Source organism: Herpailurus yagouaroundi, unplaced genomic scaffold (assembly GCF_014898765.1).
Source record: "Herpailurus yagouaroundi ecotype Mexico unplaced genomic scaffold, PumYag 29, whole genome shotgun sequence".
Classification (NCBI taxonomy): Eukaryota; Metazoa; Chordata; class Mammalia; order Carnivora; family Felidae; genus Herpailurus; species Herpailurus yagouaroundi.
Window position 1 is genome coordinate 70,200,935 of NW_024412377.1, and position 22,042 is coordinate 70,222,976.

Below are 22,042 nucleotides of genomic sequence, written 5' to 3' on the forward strand. Positions count from 1 at the left end.
GGTTAACATGTTTCGTGAGTCACTTTTAATCTGGAACATTTCTCGGTTTTTGTTTTGCATAACCTTGACATTTTTAAAAAGTATAGGCCATTTATTTTTTAGAACGGTTCTTAGTGTAGATTTTCCTGATGTCATGATTAGATTCAAGTTAAAAGATTGTTAGCAGGAATGCCACAGAAACGATGTTTTATTTTTCTTAGTCCATATCAGAAGACACGTGATGCCAAATTGTCCCATTTCTGTGATGTTAATTGCGATCATTTGCTTGAGGGGATATCTTTCAGATTTCTTCACTGTACTGTTGCCATTTTTTAAAACAAATAATAGGCATTTAGTGGGAAGATATTTTGAGACCACGTTAAATAACCTGTTTCTTCTCAAACTATCAAACTTCCATCCACTGTTTTTAGTATCATTAGTGATTTTTGTCTCAAACACTTACTACCATGTGATTGCCAGATGAATGATGCTAGAATTTTTAATGTTAGCTGATTATTTTGCAGTAACCGAATTACAGGCAGATACTATTCTTTGAATGTCTACATTTGTTTAGTCTGGAGAAGAAAAGAATTCGGAGATAGTTGGCTCTAACCGTTTGAAGGAGTTTTCTGCAAAGGAAAAGGGGACATAGTTTTCGCTGCTTCAGCAGGCAGAACTAGAGCACTTAACTTCACACGAGCTTCATACTTCTGAAGCTCTTCCGCACAGCATGTACCACCCCAGAGAGCAGTGTTTCTTCCACATGGAGTCCTGCTGGTTCCTGGATGCCACGACCGTGGTGCCAGCTCTGTGCCAGGCGCGTGTGTGCATCAACTCATTTCATTTGTTTTATAGCTGAAAAAGCAGTTAGATAAAATTTTCACGTTGTCTGACTCTGACTCAGTTCAATGTAGAGGTAAATCCCTGTGTTACCGGCTCCAGGGCTCTCCTTCCTTGCCTTGTCTCACTGCTAGGTGAAGGGGTTCTAGTGTCGCAGGGGAGGTTGGATTTGCTAATTTGTTGTATAAATTCTAATTTTAAAATCTGTGATGGTATGAGGATGTTTCTTTGTACTATGTGATGTCTGCTGATTTTTAGATGGTACTAAGCTATTATCTTCATAATAACACTTTTGTATTTCTTGGCAGTAGATTTGTAATTTTAATGATGGCACAAAAGTTGACATCAAAATTATTTTGAATTGGTTTGTGTAACTGGATGTTCCTGACTGTATTCAACTTTTTTTTTTTTAATTTTTTTTTTCAACGTTTATTTATTTTTGGGACAGAGAGAGACAGAGCATGAACAGGGGAGGGGCAGAGAGAGAGGGAGACACAGAATCGGAAACAGGCTCCAGGCTCTGAGCCATCAGCCCAGAGCCTGACGCGGGGCTCGAACTCATGGACCACAAGATCGTGACCTGGCTGAAGTCGGATGCTTAACCGACTGCGCCACCCAGGCACCCCTGTATTCAACTTCTGATAGGACTGTAGAAGTCAACAGAAGGTTGCCTTTAGGTAGACATAATAAGCTCAGTTTTGGAGGTACATTTGAGGTGGTGGGTGTTAAATGAGGTAAACTGCCCCATAGAAAACTAAAAATGTAGGTCAGGAGCTCAAGAGGGAGTTTGGAATTAGGTGGAGGTTTAGATAACTGAAGAAGTGGACTTGAATGTCATTGCCAAGGAGGCAAGATTAGAAAAAAGAGGACTGAGGAGTTATTTAGGGTTCCTGAATTTTGAAATGGGTATCTCCAAAACTACAGGAAAAGGAGGAATCTGTGTATGTCTAGGGGTGGAGGAAGGAGATTGGGACCAGAATAAAATACAGTGTTTTCTTCAAGGGGATTGAAATCCTTTAGTAAAAAGAAACAATAAAAATGAGCAGTCAAGAGTTAAGTATTTTTCAATCTGAATAATAATGGAGGAGGCCTAGTTCTCAGAAGAATAGAAGAGAGATTAAGGAGAAAGATTTGAGAAAATAAAATATTTTTAAGCCCAAAATAATTAAGGAGTACAAGGTAAGAGAAGGAAAAGAGGCTTTGTCTAATGAGAGAATTGAAATAAATGCAGTAATTGTCTTTACCATGTTCTCCTCTAAATTTAGGTTGGAAACTCAAACAAACAAAGTATATGAGACAGAATTGGGGAGAAAAATACTACCTTTATACCAGCCTTAAGCAATCACCCGAGTTGGAACTAAGAACTAGAAACATAAAAAGAATTTTCCCACAAATTTTGTGTGTGATTGTGACAGCTTATTAGGAGAGGTAGTGGTGTCTTAGCTCCTTATGCTTAGTATTTCATTTTTCTGTTGGGTTCATCCTGCCTCTTACCACATAAGATTTATGTTAAAATATTTTAAGGTTTTCTGCTTATAGTATATTTATTGGTTTATCATTATGCTAATATAATTATGTCTTCACCATAAAGATATCCCTAATCGTGGTTATATTTTTTTTTTTCCAGCCTGTTTGATGGCTTTGCAGATGGACTAGGAGTTGCTGAAGCTATTTCCTATGTGGATCCTCAGTTCCTCACCTACATGGCTCTAGAAGAACGCTTAGCTCAGGCTATGGAGGTATTGTAGTCACTCTGATGCCTATATATAAGTTGGTGGGATACACAATGATAAAAATTAAAGGCTTTTTTAATTGCTTTTAGGAAAAGGTGAATAATTTTTCATCACTTTAATAGCATTTCCTGATTAATGATTGCCACTAGTTTGTGTATATAAATCACACTAGACATTCTGCCAGTTTTCCTAATTGCATTATTTCCCAGGTTTTACTGCAGAATAGAGAATGTTTTGCTTACATTTAGAAAATAGACTTTTCCTTTATTAAGTTATCTGGGTCTGTGAATCTGAATTTTTTTTAATGTTTTATTTATTTTTGAGAGGGAGAGAGAGAGAGTGCACACAAGTGCATGGGGGAGGGGTAGAGAGAGAAAGGGAGATAGGGAATCTGAAGCAGGCTCCAGGCTCTGAGCTGTCAGCACAGAGCCCAATGTAGGGCTTGAACTCACGAACCATGAGATCATGACCTGAGCCAATGTCGGACGCTTAACCGACTGAGCCACCCAGGCACCCCTGAATCTGATTACTTTAGACAGACACAGGTATATTTGTAAATGAAATTGAAGATCTCTAAGAATATATTATACATCACTTCCACTTTTTTGTCCTCATAATTTCTAAATACTACCTTGCTGCTTAATGAATATAGCAATTTTATTTCCATTATCTCCATATACAAATACACTTAAATAAATGTAGCACATAATTTTGTTTGGCTTTCTTTTCCTTATTTGATTGCAATACAAATACTCATGATTGTATTTGCCTAAGGTCAAAAGCCCAAGCATTTTCGTGTTTGAGAACTTTCACTGCACTTGTGGATTTCATTGTTAGAAATCTTTTCTTTAAATTACTATTTCTGAAGTGATTTCCAAGTAGAAAAACAGTAATAATGTGAGTGAGTCAAAAGTGAGAGAACAAAAATAAATGCGAGAACTTTCAGGGACTATAACAGCATTTTATCTTGACATTTTCTGAGGTTAGAAAGTACAGTTTAGATTCATAAAGTATACAGTGGGTAGGTAGACAGACTGACCTGTCTACACACAAACACTTATGTACACGCACACACACTTAAGTTAGTTTTGCTGTGAGATCACTTTTTTTTACATCTGAGTAATCTTCCATGGAGATCATTGATTGATTATGCTTTGTGTGGTGTGTTTTTTTTTAAAGGAACCATAGAAATACTGTGTAGTAGGAGGAAAGTCAGAAAGAACATATTAAGACAATACACTTAGGACTTTTCCCAGATTATTTAACTTGCCTTAGTCAATTCTGACACATGAAATAATGGCACAGTGTGATAACTTTTGTCAGGAATATAATATGTAAAGGTAAAGAATCACTAACTTTTTTGAGATAAATAAATTTTAAGTGACCACAATGGAATATATCCATTCTAGAGTCTAGTTTCACAGTGTTTACATAGTTTTTCCCATTATTATGCTAGTGGTCCATGTTTTGAAAATTAAAATAGAAGTTTTAATAGAAGTTTTCTTGTTACCAGTAGGAATTGTGACATTTGATTGGTGTCTTGAAAGAAGCACCAGAAGGATTGGTCGGGGGCAGGGCATCATACCGTGTGAAGGCACTAGCAGTGTGTGCAAAGACCAGAGTCAAGAAAGACTAGTATGTCCAGGGAACTTACAGTCCCCACATGACTTCTGCTCTTTGGGAACCCAGTGACACTGCCACTTGTCACTCTTAACCATCTGTCCTTCTGTTCTGACTAATGAGTGGTGTTGTGTCTTCCTTCCCTACAGTTTAGCAGCTTCCTCAGATTTAGTGCTCTTTATTTTATTTGAATTTGACTGAAAATCAATACAGTTCCATCTTCCTATCACTCTCTAGAAATCTTTATTTTTCTGCCTACTATGCAGTTATTTAATCATTTTGAAAAGTGAGGCTGTATTAATTTATAATTTATGATATTTTCTTTTAAATTTAACAGCATTCTTTAAATGAAAGAAAAGCAACTAATAAGACAAACTGAGTGCTTTTATTTGTTTTTCTCTCAAGCAGCCTGATCTCTTTTCAGCACTGGTTGTTTTCATTTCTCTTATTTTCCCAATACCAGACTGATCTGTTATCTCAGGTAGTGGCTATTGGTGAAAATATTGCCAATAAATATTTGCCTATACTTTTGTCTCAAATTTGAGTGAGAAAAGGACAAAATACTTAAGATCTTTAACTGTTTGAAACAATGATATTAAAGCTTTTTACTCTGAACAAGTTTTGAAAAATACTTCCCTTTGCACATTTATGTTCACATTTAAAGTTTTTTAGCATAAACCCTAAGTAATATTGTTTACCTTATTATACCTCTTTGCAATAAAAGTATGTTCAAGAATTTAAATATAAATAAAGTGGTTTAGATTGATTTAAAATTGTTAGCATCTAACTGATCAAAAACAGACTTCTAAATGTTGATAAATATTTAAATGTAAAATTTTACTAGAAATATATCTCTTAATAAGATAGAGGGAGACTTTTTCCTTCCTTATTATGAGTTAATTTTATTTATTCCTAGAATGAGATCTAGTCGAGCATCAATTTTATTTGTTTTTCATATTTATAAATGTAAACTTGAGAAACCTTGTTCACATAAATAAATTGATAGGGATGGAAGGAGTTTATCATAGCATTGTCACTTAGTTTTTCTGAGATATTTGCCCAAATCACATCAACTTGACAGATTGTTTAGATCCTCCTTTTTTTTTTTTTTTTTGAAAGCAGATGACTGGAAGCCACCTACAAAATTTGTTATTTAGTCGTTAGTTCAGTGTGACCCCAGTATTTGAAAGTGCCCCTTTGAATGGGTAAGAAGTATGCTTTTATTTATAAAGTGGAGAAAAGGTTAGTATAAAAAGGAATATGGGAACAGAGAACCAGCACGGTACTTTGACTGCGGGTATATTCTTCAGAAGGTCAGTTTGAGGAAGGGTTACATAAGAAAGTTAAACGAATTGAAATTTAGTCTCTTAAGACTCCATGCCCTTGGCTCCCTAGAAAGTCTTTATACACTTACAGAACACTGCCTATACACTGGGTTATAGGCATTGGGAAGGTAGTACATGAACTTTAGGTTTGTGACCTTGCACTCTTCACTTAACCTCCTTAAGCTTCAGGTCCTCATCTACAAAACGGGAGTAATAAAATTTACCTTGTGGATTGTGACACTGTTAAAGCACTTAGCGAAATAGCTGGTGCAGTGATTAGCTCTCTTATAAATGGCTGTATTCAAAGATTTATTCAAATCAGCAGTCAGCCAGGTCGTAATCATCTAGCACATGTGGATTCAGTGATCATTGAAAATCAGTATTAAGTCACTTGTTATAAATCTTCATTTTTTAAAAACTGAATTGTGTTTTATTCTTTAAAAACTAAATTTTGTTCTGACACAGGATTATGCTACTTTAAATCTAAATATATTCCAGTTGTGCTCTTCATCCTATTTAGTTGTCTTTCTGAGACTTGGAGTAACTTTTGAAAATACACTATACTGCCTGAAGTGTAGATAGATTTTTATATTTTTACAGATTTCATAGCAGTGGTTTCAGAATGGTCTCTCTTAACTCTTGTTGCTTGTACGTGACTCCAGATCACCTTAAGTATTTGTCAGTATCAAGGCAATAAATTATTTTTACATATATGAAATTCCAGGCATTTATTAGCACTACAGACATACAAATCATCATCAGAAAGGAATAATGAACCTATTGCAACAAACATGTGTCGAAGCATAAGTAGCATCCCCAAATGGAACTTACTGTAAATAATATCCCTTCTTTTTTTATGTGTGGAGTAGCACAGAGGAGTTCTTGCAGTCTGTCTTGAGAAGTACACAAGGAATTGGAGGAGATTTATGGTTATAGTTATATGAGAAAGGAGGGACAAATAATAGGCTATTACCTTCTATTTTCTATTTCCTGAGGGGAAATTTTAATATAAAGAACTATAAACTATAATAGGGGATTAAAGTAACAAAGATTTGCTTAGTAAGGATTAAAGATATTTCTAAAGAATACAGAAAATGCACATGTAAGGAATGGCTCCCACACATTAGGCTAAGATCACCTAAGAAAGAGTCTCCACCTCCAAGGCTCGGATTCAAACTTTGATGGAGATGGCACAACTGTGGCTCACTGAATGGCAACAAAGTCACTGTAGTGCTACACTGGCAGAACTTGCTGGAAATCAGCCCTGTCGGGTGCTGCTGAGGAAAGCTGTTAATAGGGAGATGTCTCACTGGAAGCACTCTGCTCCAGAACTGTCCAAGGTGGGTGCTGGGGGAAGCTGCTGGCCGCATGCACTACAAGAGCAAGATGCTGGAGAAGCTGTGGGCGTTGGAAAGTCTGCTGCTGGAGAAAACCATGCATGCCATGGAAGCCTGGGTGAAACAGGCTCACTGGGATTAGAAGTGAAGCCCTTTTCCTCCTGCAGTGTCTTTTCAGCATCCTCTGTGAACAAAGCTTAATTAACATTGTGACAGCTATCAGAGGAAAATACTTAAATAGCCCAAATCCTTTTTCACAGAGCTGACAAAAATAGCTAATTTGGATTTGAGGAGCAGTAATCAGTAACTGGAGAACAGTCCATCCCTTTGATTACTTGGATCCCATATATACCTTTCTACACAAATTTGAACTCTATGCAACAGCAATGCAACTTTATTTCCACCTAACAAGATATAGCTAGTTTTTGTTATTTTTTTCTTTAAAGTTTATCTATTTTGAAAGAGAGAAAAAGAGAATCCCACGCAGGCTCCACACTTAGCAAAAAGCCTGATGCAGGGCTCAATCCCATGAACTGAGACCCAAGCCTAAATCAGGAGTCCGGTGCTTAACCAACTGAGCCACCCAGGCACCCCACAGCTAGTCTTAAAATGAAGTTTTCACTCTTTCTCTAGAATGAACAAATGTGAACAGACTCCCAAGAGTCATTATGTCCATCACTAACTATTAATCACTCCACAAATTCATTCAGTCACAATGAATATTCTCTTATATAAGATTAAATTGTAAAATTAACTGCTATATGAAATAAAAATTGGAAGGAAAGAGAAAAAGACAGTGGTTAGCAGATGCAAATAAACACATAACAAACAGAAAATATGCAAAGCCTACTCGTCCTTGTTTTTATATTTGGTCACGGGCTATAACTGATAGCTGTGGTTTCCTTCATCCATCACCCATTCCATATTTTCTGTACCTTCAGCAAGAATCTCAGCTGCTTAGGATTCTTTACTTGGTGGAGTGACCCAAATCTACATTTTTGAAGAGTATGTGTACTCGGTGATCATGCCTTTTTGGGAGATGTCCTTACCTGATAACTTTACTGTGGGTATAGAAGTAATAAGACATGTACACTCCAAGTGAGATGATCACGGGATTTTTAAGTGGAGGAAGGTTGGTCTGTGTAGCATACACTACTTCTGGTAAAAGGAGGCTCAGAGTGGCTTGGAGATTCAGCATAGTCCACTGTTTCGTCTGAGTCCAATCAGATATTCCCATTTCTAAGTTTCAGAATCCTGATTTAACCAGTCAGTGATTCAACTTTCAAGAAACTTCACAAGACATCATTAAACTCTGATTTTAATTCAACAGTTCACACAATTAAATTTTGTTTTTGATTTTCAGAGATAATATGTTTGTTTTAGGGCTGTCAGGGCTACTTTCTGGTTCTTATACAGTACCTTGCTCTGAGAGTTAACGGGCCTAAGTTTGTCCTTTTCTCTTTGTATGCGAGCAAGTGCACTCAAAAACATTCCATCCCATGTTAGTTTTTACAGTCATCATTATTGCCATAAGGTTAAGTGCAGTAACCACCTGGCCTCCCAAGACACATGTATTAGTTGGCACTTCATTGCAGTGGATCACAGTGGTAGTTTGATTGTGACTAATAAGATTATTTGTAATCAGGGTTTGTATCGATAACATTCCATTACTGTTGGCCAGGAGCAGGAATAGCAGATCTAAGGAATAACCCTTAGGGCTGAGATAGAGTGCAACCCCCGCTACCAGGGCTGAGATCCAGACTGTGTTGGGAAGGACAGAGCCATGGCGCTTAGAGAAATGTTTGTACTACTGTGCTGGCAGAACTTGCTGGAAATCTACCATATGGAACTTGGCAAAATCTGCCCACTGGAGTGCTGGAGAAACTGTTCACAGGGAGGTGACTAACTGGAAGCACACTCCTGCAAAGCCACCTAAGATGGGTGCCAGGGGAAGCTGCTGGCTACCTTACACTGCAGCTGTCAGGCACTGGGGAAACTGCATGTACTTCTGGAGCCAGGCACTGGAGAAGCTACTTGCACAGAAGGACCTTGGTGCTGGAGAAGCCATCTGTGATGCAGAAGCCCACAATAGCGAACCCTTACACACTACAGGGGCCTGCCCAGGAAGCCCACTAGAAGAAGAAGCAAAGTTCTTCTGGGATGTCTGTCCAGAGCTCTCTACTGACAAAGCCTAAGGTCATGCCAGCTGACAAGGGAAAAGTGTTCAGAAGGCCCAGATCTATTTCACAGAACAGAATGAAAGGTGAACTTGGAGCTAAGAGTTAATTGAATTTCTGGCACACTTTTTCTTCGCTCTCTCTGCAAACCCAGAGTCAAATTGGCATTCAGTATTATTAACTGTATTTACTAACTCTTACGATGAACCTTTTTTGCTTTCTCTTTTTTTTTTGCTTTTGTCTCGGCCCTACCCTCTGTTGTAAGTCATCTCAAATCCTTTTTGGAAAGACATAATTCATTGTGAGATTATCTGGGCTAAATCCTAAAGAGTATACAAAAGGTTAACATTTGCCATCCAAGACAACACAGGGTTAACTGTCAGGCAGAATCTTCCTCCTGTAAGTTTGCTTTTTATTGTGGTAACACACATAGTGTAAAATTTACCCCTTCTAACCATAATACAGTTAATTCGCATCAAGTACATTATAAACAATAACTCTCTGTTCCTCCTCTCCCTCGCTCATGGCAACTACCATTCCGCTTTCCATCTCTCCGAGTTTACTCCTTTAGGGACCTCATATAAGTGGAATCATACAGTATTTATCCTTCTGTGACTGGTTCATTTCACTTAGCATATGCTTTCAAGTTTCATCCATATTGTAGCATGTGCCAGAATTTCCTTCCTTTTAATTACTGAGTAATATTTCATTGTATGTATATACCACATTTTTTTCAGTTTTATTGAAGTATAAGTGACATATAACATTGTGTAAGTTTAAGATGTACAGCATGTTGATTTGATGCACTTATATGGAACAAAATGATTATCACTGTAGGGCTAGTGACCCCTCATATAATTTCTGTTTCTTGCTTGTGGGAAGAACGTTTAAGATTTTTAGTCCCAGCAACTTTCAGCTATATACCACAGTATTATTAATTATAATCACCGTGCTATACATTAGATCCCCAGGATTTATTCATCTTATAACTGGAAGTTTGTACCCTTTAACCACATCTTCCTGCTCCCTACTCCTCACCCTCTGACAATCACCATTCTACTCTTGTTTCTGAGTTCAGGTTTTTTAGATTCCACATATAAATTATATGATATAGTACTTAGGTTCTGTTTTCACTTAGCAGGATTTTTTTTCTTTCTTATGGCTGGAATAATATTCGTGTGTGTGTGTGTGTGTGTGTGTGTGTGTGTGTGTGTGTGTGTATCTCCTTTATCCATTCATCTGTCAATAGATAGTAAGTTGTTTCTATACCTTGGCTATTGTGAATAATGCTGCATTGAACATGTGAGTGCAGATATCTTCAAGATCCTGATTTCATTTACTTTAGATATATACCCACAAGTGAGATTGTTGGATCATAGGACAGTTATGTCAATTTTTGGAGGAACTTTTATACTGTTTTCCACAGTGGTGTACCAATTTACATTCCCACCAACCGTGCACAAGGGTTTGCTTATCTCCGTATTTTCTCCAACACTTCTTATTTCTTATTGTTTTGGTAATAGCCATTCCAACGGTTGTGAAGTGATATCTCATTGAGATTTTGATTTGCATTCCTCTGATGATTCGTGATGTTGAACATCTTTTCATGTACTTACTCTTTTGAATGTCTTCTTTGGGAAAATGTCTATTTAGTCCCTCTCCCCATTTTTATATCTGTCTATCTATTTATTTACTTTTGAGTTGTATGAGTTTTCATGTTTCGGATATCAGTGCCTTACCACATACATGATTTGCAAATATTTTCTTCCACTCTGTAGGTGGGCTCTCCTTTTGTTAATGGTTTCTTTTGATACGCAGAAGCTTTTTAGTTTAATGTAGTCTGCTTAGTTATTTTTGCTTTTGTTGCTATGTCTTTATTATCATACCCCAGAATTAATTGCCATGATCAGTATCAAGGACCAGTGTCAAAGAAATTTTATGGTTTCAGGTCTTACGTTTTAGTTGGTAATCCATTTGGAGTTAATTTTTGTGAATGGTATTAAGTTAGCGGTCCAGTTTCATGCATGCAGTTGGGTTTTCCTGCATGTGATTATGTGGGTTTTCCAATATTATTTATTAGAGACCTTATCCTTTCTGCAATAAATATTCCTGGCTCCCTTGTCAAATATTAATTGTCCATATATGCTGGGATTTATTTCTGGATTCTTGATTCTTTTCCATTTGTATGTATGTCTGTTTTTATGCCAGTACCATACTGTTTTGATTACTATAGTTGTGTAGTATAGTTTGAAATAAATTGTATTGCTTCCAGCGTTGTTCTTTGCTTTGGCCATTCAGGGTTTTTAGTGGTTCCATACAAATTTTAGGATTTTTTTTTCTATTTCTGTGAAGAATGTCATTGGAATTTTGATAGGAATTGCATTAAATCTGTGGATTGCTTTGGGTAGTATGGACATTTTAATATTAATTCTTCCAATTCCTTAACATGGAATATCTTTCTATTATATCTTCAGTGTCTTTTATTTTTCATTTTTCAGTATACATAATCTTTCACCTTCTTGGTTAAGTTTATTCCTGAGTATTTTGTTGCTTTTGATGCTATTGCAAATGGGATTGTTTTCTTTATTCTTTTTCAAATATTTCATTATTAGTGTGAAACACAAGTGATTTCTGTATATTGATTTTGTACTATATAGCTTCCATGAATTTGTTGATTATTCCTAACAGTTTTTTGGTGGAGTCTTTAGGATTTTCTATATAAAAAAATCACATCTGCAAATAAAGACAATTTTACTTCCACTTTTCCCATTTGGATGCCTTTTATTTTTCTTGCCTGAATACTCTGGCTAGGACTTTGAATACTATGTTGAATAGGAGTGGTGAGAATGAGCACCCTGGTCTTGTTCTTGATCTTAAGGGAAAAGCTTTCAGCCTCTCACTGTTGGTTATAGTATTAGCTGTGGCTTGTCAAATATGGATGTCTTAATTTTATGTTAAGGTATGTTCCTTCTGTACCTAATTTGTTGAGAGCTTTTATCATAAAAGGATGATATGTTTTGTCAAATGCTTTTTCTGCATCTATTGCGATGATCATACGATTTTTATCTTTCATTCTCTAAATGTGGTATATCACACTTATTGATTTTTGTGTGTTACCACCTTTCTTGCATCCAGAGATAAATCCCATTTAATCATGATGTATGATCCTTTTCATGTGCTGTTGAGTTTATCTTGCTAGTACTTTATTGAGGATTTTTGTATTTGTGTGTTCATCAGGGTTATTGGGCTCTAATTTTCTTTTTCATGTCCTAATCTGGCATTGGCATCAGGGTAATGCTGGCCTCATAAGATGAGTTTGAAAGTATTGCCTCTTTCTCAATTTTTTGAAAGAGTTTGAGAAGGATTGGCTTTAATTCTTTAAATGTTTGGTAGGGTTTTCCAGGGAAACCATCTGATCCTGGGGTTTTCTTTGTTGGGAAATTTTATATTGCTGATTCAATATTCTTATGTTAGTCTGTTCAGATTTTCTATTCTTCATGTCAGTATGCTGTAAATATATGTTTCTGGAAGTTTACCCGTTTCTTGTAGTTTATCCAATTTGTTGATGTATAATTGTTTATGGTAGTCTCCTCTGATCCTTTGTATTTTTATAGTATCAGTTGTAACCTCTCTTTCATTTCTGATTATATTTGAGTCTCTTTTTTTCTTTAGCTAAAGGTTCATCATTTTGGTTTATTTTTTCAAAAAAACCGCTTTTTGTTTATTTTTTTATTTTCCCATTTCTACTTCATTTATTTCTGCTCTAACCTTCATTATTTCTTTCTTTCTGCCAACTTTTTACTTAGTTTTTTTTTTCTTTTTCTGTTTCTTTGAGGTACATATTAGGTTGTTTATTCGAGACCTTTTTTCTTAATGTAGGCGTTTTTTGCTATAAACTTCCATCTTAGAACTGCTTTTGCTTCATCCCATAAATTTTGACATGTTGTTGTTTCCATTTGCATTTGTTTCAAGATATCTTTTGATTTCTTCTTTGACCCATAAGTTTGTTCATGAGTGTGTTGTTTAGTTTTTACGTACTTGTAAATTTTCTAATATTCTTCCTGTTGATGTTTTTGTTTCTTGCCATTTTTGTCCGAAAGATAGTTGGTATGATTTCAGTCTTCTTAAATTTGCTAAGACTTGTTTTGTAACCTGTACTGTGATCTATCCTAGAGAATGTTGTGTGCACTTGAGAAGAATGTATAGTCTGTTCGTGTTTTATGGAATGTTCTGTATGTCTGTTAGAGCCATTGTATCTCAAGTGTAGCTCAAGTCTAATATTTTGTTTTTGATTTTCTATCTGGATAGTCCATTGTTTAAAGTGAGGTATTAAAGTCCCCTACTGTTATTTACTGTTGTGTAATCTCACTTCAGATCTACACTTGTTTGCTTAATATACTTAGGTGCTCTAATGTTGGGTGCATATTTGTTGGTGATTACTATATCCTCTTGATGAATTCACCCTTTACCATTAAATAATAACCTTTTTGTGATAGGAGTATAGTTACCCCTGCTCTCTTTGGTTTCCATTTTTATGGAATATCTTTTTCCATCCCGTTACTTTGAGCCTCTGTGTCCTTAGAGCTGAAGTGAGTCTCTGTAGGCAGCATATAGTTAATTGGGTCTTGCTTTTTTAATCCAATCACCACTCTGTGCCTTTTCCCTAGAGAATTTAGTCCATTTACATTTAGAGTAATCACTGAATATTCTGAATTTGACTCTGTATGTACCTTTTCCAACCATATTTTGTTTATCCATTCATCTATTGATGGATACTTGGGTTTCTACAAGTCCCACCTACTTCTAATCTTATTGTAGCCAGAAGGGCTAATCAAGGCACAAAAGGATTATACTAGGTGGTCATATGATCTGTTGTTCCTTTCATCCTCTTTAGAATAGTAACTTTATGTAGACACAGAACCCCTAAATAAGGTTTACATCCCGGGTAACCTAGTAATATTAGTGAACTAGTCATGTGTGTGTGTGCTGGTTCTTTGCCAGTAGTAGATATAACCGTTCAGGAATACGTTATTTGCTTCTATACCTTCCTTGAATATTGATCTGGTAACCCTAATCATATTTTGTCTTTCATATGTTGAGCTTGTCTAAAATGTTTACTTTCTTTCATGTTACTGATTCCACACAGGAACTGATAAATTGAAAGAGGTAACCACTCGTCTGAAAATATAAATATGATGGGCAAGTAGATATCATTGAGACAAGATAGATTTTTGCCATTCTTGTGAAAAGTAGGGTGCTTTTCTTGCTGGTTTTTGATGTTTTGGTTTGATGGTGGTTCCTTTTAGAAGGAGGCTAAAGGGCAGGGGACTGAAGCAGTAGAAATTAACAGGAAGAGAATTGTGGTACATATAATGTTGGATAACACCTTAAAAAATAGTTTTCTATTACTGTTTTAAAGTGTTTTCTAAACTGGATGGCGACATACAGAAGAACGAAACTGGACGACTTTCTTACACCATACACAAAAATAAATTCAAAATGGATGAAAGACCTAAATGTGAGACAGGAAACCATCAAAATCCTAGAGTAGAAAACAGGCAGCACCTCTTTGACCTTGGTCAGAGTAGCTTCCTTTCTAGACATGTGGCCAAAGGCAAGGGAAAGAATCAAACATGAACTGTTGGTACTTTTTCAAGATAAAAAGCTTCTGTGCTGTGGAGGAAACAGCACAAATAAAAGGCAGCCTATGGAATGGGAGAAGATATTTGCAAACAATATGTGATAAAGGGTTAGTATCCAGATCTATAAAGAACATCTCAAACTCAACACCCAAAAAGACAGTCCGTGAAGAAATGAGAAGACATGAATAAACATTTTTCCAAAGAAGACATCCAGATGGCTTAACAGATATGAAAAAATGGTCAACATCACTCATCATCAGGGCAATACACATCAAAACCATGATAAGATACCACCTCACACCTGTCAGAATGGTTAAAATTAACAACACAAGAAAACAACAGGTGTTAGTGAGGATGTGGAAAAAGGGGAACCCTTTTGCACTGTTGGTAGGATTGGAAACCAGTGCAGCCACTCTGGAGAACAGCATGGAGGTTCCTCAAGAAACTAAAAATAGATCTTACCCTATGATGCAGCAATTGCAAATACCATTAGGTATTTACCCAAAGGGTACAAAAATACAGATTTGAAGGGGTACATGCACCCCAATGTTTATAGCAGCATTACCAACAATAGCCAAATTATGGAGAGGGTCCAAATGTCCATCGACTAATATATGGATAAAGAAGATGTGTATGTGTATGTATGTATGTATGCTTATATATATGTGTATACATATATGTAAACATACCTACAGTAGAATATTACTCAGCCATCAAAAAGAATGAACACTTGCCATTTGCAACAACGTGGATGGATCTAGTTGCTATTTGATGGAGCAAATCAAATGAACATATGGGAAGGGCGAAGGGAAAGAGAAGAGAGGGAAACAAACCAAAAGAGACTCTTAATGATAGAGAACAAACTTAATGGAGGGAGGTGGGTGGGGGATGGGTTAGATGGGTCTTGGGAACTAAGAAGGGCACTCATTATGACAAGGATTGGGTATTGTATGTAAGTAGTGAATCACTGAATTCTACTCCTGAAACCCATATTGCACTGTATGTTAACTAAAATGTAAGTTTAAAAAGGTGGGGGGAGAAATTTAAAAATAATAACAATTAAGTGTGTTCTAACAAGGAGCTGTGACTTTTATTTTTCAGACTGCACTGGCACATTTAGAGTCTCTTGCAGTGGATGTTGAGGTGGCTAATCCACCAGCCAGTAAGGAAAGCATTGATGGCCTTCCAGAGACCCTTGTTCTTGAAGACCATACTGGTAAGGGCAAAGTTGGTCTCTAATGTCATATGACACATTACATGTGTAAGTATATTATCAATGCACCTGAAAGATAAAATACTGACCTTTAGAAACTCATTATTTTTTTGTGAAACCAGATTCTGACAAACTTTCATCTAGTAGAAGAGTATTTTTAATTTATTAAGTGATGGGCTAGAATAAATGTTCCCCAGTCAGCTTTTCTACAAAACCAGTATTTATTAAATTCCAAATTGTCATGTATTGCAGAAACATGTTTGTCAATTAATCAAAGTCTGGTTCTTTTGTCTGTCATTGGTATCACCTATGAGTTAATATGTTGGTTTTCAGTTTTATTAAAATTGAACTCTGTGGGATTGATCAGATCGTTTGTTGTTTTCAGCAATTGGTCAGGAGCAGTGCTGTCCAATCTGTTGCAGTGAGTATATTAAGGATGATATAGCAACAGAGCTACCCTGCCACCATTTCTTTCACAAACCTTGTGTCTCAATTTGGCTACAGAAGGTGAGGTGTTTTTTTTACTTTTTTAAAAAATATTTTAATAGTTCCTCCCGAAAGTTAATGGTGATAGTATCTTTTAAGCCTATTTTAGTCAGCTACATGTTTATATTTCTTTTTAATTAAGTGTTAAAAATTTATTACCTTTTAATATTTAGAGTTTAATGATAACATGAAACTATTTTACTTTACTAACATTGTCTAAAAAACAATATAGGCGATAATACTTGCTTGACATATTTCATCATTTCCAAGAATGATGAAATATGTCAAGCAATTATTTTATGCTGAAGCTAATTAGATCTCCCATCATATCCCTGAAATTTGTGTTTTCCAAAGTATTGCAAGCAAAAAGCCTTTGGCATTACTCAAAGTACTGTAATAATGTAGAGATATTCTGCTAATACAGATCAATGTCTCTGAAAATGTATATGAGAAATATGGTATAATAACCTACCAGGTACCTCCTATTCCAACTTTGTATACTGTCCTTAAATATTTACCCCAAAATTTTTAACTATATTTGAATTACTTAAAAAAAAAAAGAAAGAGTTTTACTTAAATGATCTCTCTGAACTCTATTTTTGCATAAGGACATTTATAGACAGTAAGGTAGAAATTGCCAAATCACTTTCACAGCTTATTTACTTAAGGATATAGCTCCCTCTCTTCCCTACAACCACTCCCTTCCTTTTCCCCTTCCTCCACCTCCTTCCTCCCTTCCTTTTCTTTGCTTTCTCTCTTTTTTCTTTTTTCAGATTCTGTGTCTCCTCTCTATGCCCCTCCCCTGCTCATGCTCTGTCTGTCTCTCAAAACTGAACAAACGTTAAACAATAATAAAAAAGATAAGTAAATAAAATGTTGTTGTTAGGTCCCAGTCTGTATGGCAAGTGAACAATAAATGCTTGCTAAATTAAATTCTTGAATTGTAAACATTATATATATATGTGTGTTGTACAGCCTTAAATTGTCATTGACTTGGCTATAACCCAAGGTAATAATCTCCTTGGTCTCTTTCTGTCAAGAGGCTTCTGTGTGAAGCCTCTCCTCTGGGGAGAAGATCCCTAGGATACAAATTTTTGTCCCTCATCAGCATGATTTCTTCAGCCTACTTTTATCAGGGTATCTCTTTGGGGGGAAGAAAAACAGATTTGTGAGGGGATAATCTATCACCAGATGATACATCCCTATAATCTTTGGTCCAAAAATGTAGTCTTAGTATGACTGCTTTCCCTGTCCTATCTAACGTCCTAGTTAGATTTCTTTTATCATTTAAAAGGCACTTAGCTCTCCGTATCTTTTTGAAAAGGAATTATATGGCTAATAAAGAAGGTCTGAGCTCCATGTGTTTTGACATGCACTAAAGTAAGGCTTCAGTGTATGTAAGGGAAGCCCTAGGAGATGATTTGGTGTCATGAATAGGTGGATTAATTAAGTCCGTGGTTTCTCTAATGTAGGCATCATGGATCAAATAATAAAATTAATTCAGTTCAGGTGAGGACATGCCCTGTGACTTCCTCCTGCTCACTTTCTGCCATAGCACCAGTGCTGAGCAAGGAGGGTAGTAGACTCTTGGTTAATACTAAATGAAATATGACTGACCTGAAAGATACAAACATGATTAGGAGACACTATTCACCCTCAAAGAAATTAGAATCTGATTGGGATGAAGAGGAAATTGCATCACAATTTTGCCCCTCTGGTTTGTGTGGATTTGAAGTTTTGTTTTTAAGTTACTTGGTTTATTTTTTGGATAATGATACTGTTTTTACTTGATGAAGATACTGTGTGGCAGGTAAGACCTCTCCTTTGGCTCTGAACTTGTTTTCTTTCCCCTCCAGTCCGGAACATGCCCCGTGTGCCGCCGTCATTTCCCACCTGCCGTCATCGAAGCATCTGCCTCTGCTTCCTCCGAGCCTGACCAGGATGCCCCACCTTCAAACGACAGTTCTGCGGAAGCCCCCTAAATCTCAACACTCGAATGAGATCATTCTATCAAAGTAAATCTGCAAATTCCTTCTAAATCTGATGTGCAAATAATTATATATAAATAAATTTAAAATGCTATATATAGTCTATGCCATAGTTTAGAAAGAAGAATATTAACCTTTCTAAACTAAATTTAGGTTCGCATAAAGTACTAAACATTTTCAAGCTGAATGTTGAAGCAGTGCATCCATTTTCTTTAGTTGCATATGTTGATATTAATTGTAAAGTCAAGCTTACCAATTAACCCTCTCCGGAAGAAATAATCACGTATGTGGCACACATTATTGGTTTTGTCTGAAGTGCTGCCACTAAGTGATTGTAATTAAGCTCTCCTGTTTGCATCAAATGTGAAAACTGTGATCACAACAGTAGTAAAATTTGGTTTCATTGGAAATAAAGAGAATTCTAAAACATGCTTTTTCATTGGTCCCTTTGCTTTTGCTACATCAGAACCTCTTGGTTCATAATGCTGAGTGGTTTTTTAGGAAGGTATCTGCTCTTCCATCCTTGTTTAAAATTAGGACTTTTTAGAATGCCAAACAAAAGCCAAAGTTTTAGCTAGAATATGACAAAATGTTTAAATCTTAAATGTAATCCCCCTGGAATGGTTAGGTAGTAAAATAAACTTTTTTTTCCCTAAATGGCGGATGTGCTTAAAAGTAAGGTTAGTAAAGCGTGAGTGCTTTACGGTGGTTGGTGCTTGAAGTAAGGTTAGTAAAGCTTGTGAACAATCTGGCGTGCTTAGTGCTTGGTATGATGAGATGAATTAGATGGCCTTATGAAATCCTTTCTACTTGGTTACAGTTATACTTGAGAACATGGCGCCTTTGTTTAATAAATATTCATTCTTAATTTATAAATTTATAAATAAATACATTTATAATAAGTGTAAGTGTAAATACATTTAAGAATATGTATTTATTTATAAATTTATAAATATTATAGTTTAAAATAACCTTGGTTCTGAAATACTTCAGAAAGTCTGAAAACAAGCATTAAGTGTTCCAACATCCATTCTGTTGTATCCTGAGGGGAAATCTGATCCTTACTAGAAGGTTAATTGTACCAACTTGTATAAAGGATAAAATTGATGGGGTACAGAAAAGATTTGGCCACATTTTTTTCAATATACCTAAACCTTACTGTGTTATAATTTATTCCTTTAAAGACTTCCTGAACAAGGATTATTCATACTACATTTTTAGCATTTGTTTCTTTACACTAATTTATTCTAATAAAATTATTCACCTGGAAATAAATGATAAAAATAGGTAGTTTCAGAGTAAGCCAAAATGAGCCCTGGGTGAAAAGGAAGTAGAGTTTTATGATCACCTAGTGACTATGAGCAGGAATGAACATGTAACACCGTTCCTTTCTTATTTGTCTTTCTCTAAAATAGAGAAAAGAAGATCCTGACCCCAGATTTGCCCTCTGAAAGGGTCGTGTTCACATATTTCTATAAAAGTGAGGAAATGAGCTTTCCTTAGTTGTTTTTATGGGAAAGTTGACACTTGGGGTCATCCATAATTATATAACCACAAAATAAGATTGCACAGTTTTCCATTTAGGTGATCACACCCAGTAGGCAAATAATGTACAAACAAGGACATAATATTTAACTTACAGATGTGATCTGCTATCAGCACCAGAGAATGATGGGTGTTAGAATGCCACATTTGAGCAAGTAAAATTGTAAAGCACGTTGTGAGTGTACATCCATCTGAGTAGTACATTGATAATTTAGTTTGGACACATAAAAGGAGTATTTCTATGGCTTCCCAAATGCAAAATTACATTTTATTTGTGTAATTTTCTCTGAGTATTTATATTCCATCTCGTTTCTCCATTCTTAAATGAATTTTCACTGTTGGCACATTTGAGGCTTAAATATAAGGAACATAACACTTGCATTCTAATTTTTGCATATATTGTAAATGTGTGTCTGGTATTTACAGCAAAATACTGTGTATCCTTTTATGGGTAAAACAAAACTGAACATTGCATGCATGTAATGTGGTGACTTTGTAATTTAGGAGTTCTTTGGGGCTTCTGTGACTTTGGAAGTGCTTACATTCAGGCCTTAATGTTGCATTAGCTAGCATGTTTTCCTTCTGATGTATATAGTCACTGTTGTATAAACTAATCTTTGCTTGTTTTCTACTCTGTGATCTTTCCATACCATATTTCATTGATGATCAGTTAGTGTCAAAGAGTCAAATCAGATTAAAATTAATTCTCATGTGTATATTGTGGAACTTTGTGGCTGGTGTGATTTTTAATTTTTTTCTTTTCTTTTTCTTGTTTTCTCTTTTGTTTCCTTCCTTTAAGTAATATTGATCAGTTGTGACATTCGTTAAACTGACATTGCTACAGATTCCTCTGTAGTAAGTAAGCCACACATATTTAGGCAGTATTAAGGGACGTCAGTTTTCTTCTCCTAGATAGCAGCTGTCCCAAAGAAAATATTTCTTCTTTGCCTGTTAAGATTTAGCTATTATCTGCCAGTTGTTAAGAGGTTTTGGTTCCAAACTCAACCAGCAGTGTTGAGAGCTGAACTTAAGATAACTGTTGTACTTTTTGCTTTCCATCTGTTCCTATCCCTCATTCTTGGCTCCCTACTATCTGTAAACAGCTGCTATGAAGGAGAAAAGTTGAATTAGAGTTGGCTTAAAAATTTTCTTCAAGAAAATTGGGATTTTAGGATTTTCATTGTAACAAGTTGATACAGGCTGAGGTGGAAAAGTTCAGATTCCAAAATACAGTTTGATTCTCTGAAACACTGTTTGGATCCTTTTGGAAAAGTTAAGGAATATATGAAGGTAAATTAGGAATAAGTATAAATATTGATAAAAGAATTGTTTCTCTTATTTCTCTATGTTAAGTGACTTGACCTAATAATTTTTTTTAACATTTTCTTCTTCTTTGTAATATGAATGCTGATATTTAAAGGTAGATCCATGTGGTTTTCTGTTGTGTTTCTTAATTATCTCTGAGCTAACTAACTCTTAAGATTATTTGTGATTTGGATTTATATATAAGCTGTTAAATATATATGAACTGTTAAAATGGAATGCAAGTTTTTCAAAAGCCCAAGTCTAAATGTAATGATTGGTTTATTGTTCAACAACCCCAGTCCATCATTTTCCGTGTAAATCATAAACAATAAACAGGATGTACTCAGTGGTCCTTTCTAATATTTAATTGTGCAGTCACATCGCTTCTATAATTTAACCCCTGAAGGATTTAGCATTAATGGCAAAGAACACAGCTATTAAGAAAGTCTGGAATAGGCTCCTGGGCACATGATTTTTTAGTCCTTGAACTGTGACCTAAGAAGGCCCTAACAGAGAGCCCAGCTGTGCAGAAGTAGTTGGGGGACTTCTGGACAGGCTCTGAAGGAGCAGTGTCTGCCTTCTCCTGCCTAATAATCTTAGCAATCCTGTGGGTTCAGCAGAGCCTGATTTCCACACTGACTCAGGACTGCAGAAACCCTCAAAGTTTCAGGACAGAGGTCCACCTCTCCTCAGTGGTTTCCTCCAAATCAGGCATAGGACTGTTATCGAGTCTACCTGTTTAGGAACATTCCCCGTGACTTCCCGAGGATTCACAGACCTCACCCATTTCAGAAAGGTAAATTGAGTGCTGATAGATATGTACACATTACATTAGAAAACTAATCATTCTTT

General features: G+C 35.9%; 1 protein-coding gene across 1 annotated transcript in view; it reads left to right on the top strand.

The window, feature by feature from the left end:
• PJA2 (praja ring finger ubiquitin ligase 2) overlaps positions 1 to 21,539 on the top strand; it is a 68,806-nt gene extending 47,267 nt beyond the window's left edge. The window contains exons 7-10 of the mRNA XM_040447023.1: positions 2,447 to 2,558; positions 15,755 to 15,869; positions 16,252 to 16,373; positions 18,209 to 21,539. Coding sequence (XP_040302957.1) covers positions 2,447 to 2,558; positions 15,755 to 15,869; positions 16,252 to 16,373; positions 18,209 to 18,334 — 475 coding nt within the window. The 3' untranslated portion in view covers positions 18,335 to 21,539. The remainder of the gene's footprint in view (positions 1 to 2,446; positions 2,559 to 15,754; positions 15,870 to 16,251; positions 16,374 to 18,208) is intronic.
• The last annotated feature ends 503 nt before the right edge of the window (positions 21,540 to 22,042 follow it).